Raw genomic sequence first — 5,098 nt, forward strand, 5'->3', positions numbered from 1 at the left:
TGCTCCTGCGGCGCCGTCCGAGCCCGCGGTGCGCGGGATCCGGTGATCGCTGGTCTGCGCTATAAGGGCCGGTGATATCAACCACCGAGAGATTGGAGCCTTCCATCCCAGTTTTCCCCCTCACCAACCCCGCCTCTTTTCCCTCTACCTCCCGTGCGATCGCCCCCATCCCTTCGCCCGAGGTTCCTTGTTGGTTGACGCCGGCGTCAGCACTTTGGTTGGAAAACCCCCCACTCGATACACACGCGCACCCACAGACCGCTGCCTCAGCACCAGGTACTTTGACGCCCATGCACTCATCCGTCCAGACGCAACACACACGCACCCAGACACATACACATACACACCCACACACAGCCATGCATGAAGATGCACCCCTGTTGGGAAGACCATTGCCACGAAGCAGCAACCCCTGGGCGCATGCCGAGCATCGGTGCTTCGTGGCATGCACACCGTGACCAGCCTGCCAGCATGGGCGCCGGCAGGGGAGGGGGGGGGGGGCAAGAAACATCCTCTCTGGCTCTTGCCGCCGCCCTCTAATCACCGCGGACATCAATCTAACACTCCTCGCCCGGCTGCTGTGCTTTCCCCGGACGGTGGTTGGTAGTGCGTGACCGCCACCATGAATGACTCCCTGAACGAGGACCCCTCCATGCAGGCGACCTATGCTGAGGGGTTCCCCATGGCCAAGTCCATGCCGTCCCCTCCGCAAACCAGCCGGCCGCTGGTGGTGGAGCCGGTCGAGGCCGTCCGTACCACGGTCACTCGCACCACCACCGTCACGCCGGTCCAGCAGGAGATCGTCGAGCCCCGAGGGCCGGTCATCTACCAGCCGCCCAATCCGCCGGTGGTGCCGGACGGCGAGGCGCGCCGGTTCAGCGTCGTGTCGCCCTACTCCAAGTATCGCGATCCGCAGCAAATCCGCCGGCTACGGTGGATCTACATCATTGCCGGCCTGCTGATGCTGGCCCAGATGATTGTCCTGGTGGCCATTGCGGGCAGTCTCAACCAGCCGAAGTACCGGATTTACACCATGTTTGCCGGGTATGCTCGTGGTGATCGGCGCTTCCGCTACATCAACCTCCATCCGCGCGGGTTCATGACCGTCGCGCCGTATGTGTCCATCTTCATGGGGATCATCGGCGCCTGCTACCTGCTGGGTGGAATCTTCGCCGGCAAGATGCAGTCCTCCATTGCCCGGCGCGGCATCAACTACTGGCACTGGTTTGGCATGCTCCTGTCCTTCACTTGGCTCAGCTTCATTGTGGCCTGGGCCGTCGGTGTGTCGGACATGTTCCTGCTGATGAACATTGCCTTCCTGACTTTCGGCATGGTGGGCCTGTGGCTCATGCAGCATGTGGTCAATCCGCCGGTCGACGGGACGCGCAACTTCTGGGGCCATATCATGGGCTGGATTCCCTTCCTCATGATCAGCACCACCCTCATGGCTTTCCTTTGGAACCGGGAGAATCGCTCGGCCAATGCCCTGATCTATGTGGCGGTCTTCCTGACCGTGGTCCTGTACCTGCTGATCGGCCTGGTTCAGATGTTCCACTTCATCAAGCACCGCCGGTATGAGGCCAGCTACACCACCGACAAGATCTACCTCTTCCTGAACTTCATCTTCCTCAGTGCCATCGGCTGGGTGATCTTCGCCTGCTTCACCGGCAAGTTCAACGACTTCGACACGGACGATCCCAAGTAAAGGTGTCACTTGGGCGGAGGGGGGAGGGGGCGGGGAACTCGGGTGCGCTATGCCCCCATGCCTGCCGCCCTCCTCGCATCCGTGTCCCTTTGTGCGTCCCGGGGGAGACCCCGAAGAAGGGGGACCGGGAATGGCGGAGAGTCGTGTCGGGGTGTGGCACGAAGGATGAGCCTCGGCAGGAGGGGGAGGGATCCCACAAAGGGGAGGGCGACGTCGGTGGAAGCACGAAGTTGAATCTGTGCCTCACGCTCGCCCGCCTCGGTTCCCAGTGCCCACCCGACCCTTCGGGCCTGCTGTCTAATGCAATGTACGTGTGTGTTGGTGTGTGTGGGGGGTGCCTTTCCGAAAGTAGAGCCCACATGCCATGATGTGACCCCCTTCGGGGAGTCGATTGGGGGATTGGGCGGCAGGCCGGGCCAGGGGGTGTGGATGGGCCTGGGCGGTGCGTCGCATTGTTGTTCAGACCCACGGGGCGCACAGGAGAGGGACTTGGTCCGCGTAATCAAGATCCCCTTTTTGCATGTGCCCTCGCCTGCGCACGCACACACGCCGGCCGAAACACCTCCTCCGGGCTTGCCCTTCTTCCCGTGGCCTCAGTGAAAGGAAGTTCCCGAGCAGTACCCATCGACAAACACACGCACACACACACACACACACACACATGGATAACAGGCGAACTTGGCACACATCGAGCATGAAACCACACAACAGATGTGCGCGTACATGAACCCGAACCCTGCTTCTCGTGTCCCCCCCACCCCCCCCACACCCCCACCCTCCTTCGCCTCTCCCCCTCTGTCTCTCCCTTTCCCCACGTTCACGCCGGAAGTGTGCCTCACCGGGAAACGGGGAGAGCGCAATGTGCGCACCCACACATCACCATAATACACGCCACTATGTCCATATGCATGCCGCTTGCCGGCAACAAAACACCGGCGCACGTAGCTTGTGCATCGGGAGAACCGGGGGGGAGGGGAGCGCCTTCTGTGCGACGAAGAGAAGGACACACGCGCGCGGGGGCAGGAAAACAAAGCAACCCCCACAGAGGAGAGCGGGTCGTGGGAGGGGGGGAGAAAAGAGGGGAGGGGAAGAGGAAAGAAAACAACAACAACAACAACAACAACAACAAGAGGGGGGATTTGGTTTTTCCATATAACAACCGGGGAGAGAGATGTGTATATGCGCATGTGTATACAGCAAGAGAATGGCCGACATAGAAGGGGGGGGGAGGGGGAATTTGAGAAGAACTGGGGAGCCCCTTATATGCCGGGCGCGCCCCTTTTGCCAGGTGGTACACACACACGGAGGAGCCAGGCGCAGGGACACAGGGAAGGAGAAGGACCGAGGGAGAGAGAGAGAGAGAGAGAAGGAGGCGGCGTGCACGAGAGCACAGCAGGCGCAACACGCCGATCCGTCGCCACGGCACCCTCTCCTCCTGCCCCTCCGTTGGCCTAACTCCCCTCCTCCGGGACATCATCACGCCCGGGGGAAGGGCGGACGAGGACGAAGGGAAAGGGGAGGAGGGGGGGGGGGAGGTGCTCACACACGCGCACACACACGCTAAGCCGGATGTGCTCGAAGAAACAGGCTCCCTTAGTTGCCGCCCTCCAGGGTGGTGATCTTCTGCTCGAGGACACGGATCTGGATGTCCTTCTGGGTGAGCTTGTTCTGGAGGTCGGTGACCTCGGCCTTGAGCTTGGCCCAGGCCTCGCGGTACTCCTTCTCGTTCTTGGGGGTGTCATCCTTGACCTCCTCAGTGAGGACGGACTTGAAGGAGACATCCTTGCGAGCGCCGGGGACGAAGCCGTTCTCGAGGCTGATCTTCTTGGGGCCATCGACGGACTTGCCGCCGAAGAACTCGGCGCAGGACATGGGGGCCTCGCCGGAGGTGGCCTCGGGGAAGAGGTCATCCTGGAAGAGCTCCGACTTGCGGGGGACCTTGAAGGAGATGGGCTCAATGAAGGAGGTGGTCAGGCGGTAGGCACGGCCGATCTCAACCTCGTTGACGTTGACGGCGCGCTTGGGGACGAAAGCCACACCACGAGACGGGTCGGAGCCGGAGTAGTTGGAGATGTGGTGGATGTGGGGCTTCTCGTCGGTGACCTCGAAGTAGCGGATGGTGGTGTCACCCTTGCCGGCCAGGTAGAGGATGTGGCAGTCCTCATCGTAGAAGGGCATCAGCATACCGGCGGAGGTGTCCAGGTTGTCGGAGTAGATGGGGTTGTCCAGGTCGTTGACATCACGGATGGCCATCTGGCGATCGGAGGCACGGGAGAAACCGGTGGTGGCGATCTTGTTGGAGTCGCCGAGCCACAGGCAGCGGGAGCCCTTGACACCCTGGTGGGACTCGGTCTGCTGGACGAGCTTGCCGGAGCGGACATCGAAGATGCGGAGCTGCTTGTCACGGCAGCTGGTGACCATGAGGTTACCGTTGTAGTTGAAGTCAATGGAGTTGATCAGATCGGTGTGGTGGGCCTCAATGTCGACCTTGGCCACGCCAGCCTCAATGTCCCACAGCTTGATGACAAGGTCACCGCCGACGGTGGCGAGGGTGTTGTCGGCGGTGGGGTGGAAGAGGACGGCACCGACACGGCGCTTGTGGCCGGCGAGGGTGGACAGGGGGGTGTCCTGGCTCTCCTTGAGCTCCTCGGGGATCTGCCAGATCTTGACGGTGCAGTCCTCGGAGGCGGAGGCAATCAGGTAGTCGTTGAAGGGGTGGAAGTCCAGGTCCAGGACGGCGGCCTTGTGGCCGGTGAACAGAGGGGGGGTGGGAGAAACCTTGCCGACATCCTTGGTCTGGTCGAAGACGGCGAAGGCACCACCACCACCGGCCTCCCAGCAGACACCGAGGTACTGGGAGTTGGCCTTGATCAGGTTGGTGTCATGGGCAGTGCGAGAGGGGCGAACACCATCGAAGCACAGGTCCTTCTTGGCAGCGGTGCCGAAGACGTGGCGGAACTTGGAGTTGCGGACAAAACGGGACATGACTGAGGCCGGGCGGGGGGGGGGAAGGGGGAAGGGGGTGAGTAGGCGGGTCGCGGGGAGGCGGGGCGAGGGGGGGAGGAACGAAAGAAGGAGGGGGAGGGGAAGGAGGTGATGACGGTGGCAATTACAGTGCCAGCAATCATCAAGAAGAGCCTCGGAGAGACCGAGACAGAGAGAGAGAGAGAGTGCCACTGCATTGAGGCTCGTGCTGATGACACCGGCGGTGCCACCAACGCGAGCAAACGTCGGCGGGGCCGAGACGACACGCAAGCGCGTGTGTGTGGACACGGCAAGCAAAAGGGCAAGCACACCAAAAAAAAGAGGGAGGAAGAGGAGAGAGGGAGGAAGAGGAGAGAGGGAGGAAGAGGAGAGAGGGAGGAAGAGGAGAGAGGGAGGAAGAGGAGAGAG

The 5,098-nt window shown here is 61.9% G+C and overlaps 2 protein-coding genes across 2 annotated transcripts; one reads left to right on the forward strand and one right to left on the reverse strand.

Annotated features, from left to right (window-relative positions):
- Positions 1–622: 622 nt before the first annotated feature.
- On the forward strand, positions 623–1,705 carry H696_05277 (hypothetical protein; the record flags this gene model as incomplete). The annotated part of the gene is made up of 1 exon (XM_009499140.1): positions 623–1,705. The coding sequence occupies one exon, from the start codon at positions 623–625 to the stop codon at positions 1,703–1,705; it is 1,083 nt and encodes a 360-aa protein (XP_009497415.1).
- Positions 1,706–3,298: 1,593 nt separating this feature from the next.
- Positions 3,299–4,690, reverse strand: H696_05278 (hypothetical protein; the record flags this gene model as incomplete). Its single annotated transcript, XM_009499141.1, has 1 exon — positions 3,299–4,690. The coding sequence occupies one exon, from the start codon at positions 4,688–4,690 to the stop codon at positions 3,299–3,301; it is 1,392 nt and encodes a 463-aa protein (XP_009497416.1).
- Between the last annotated feature and the right edge of the window lie 408 nt (positions 4,691–5,098).

This window comes from Fonticula alba, assembly GCF_000388065.1.
Source record: "Fonticula alba strain ATCC 38817 unplaced genomic scaffold supercont2.9, whole genome shotgun sequence".
Classification (NCBI taxonomy): Eukaryota; order Rotosphaerida; family Fonticulaceae; genus Fonticula; species Fonticula alba.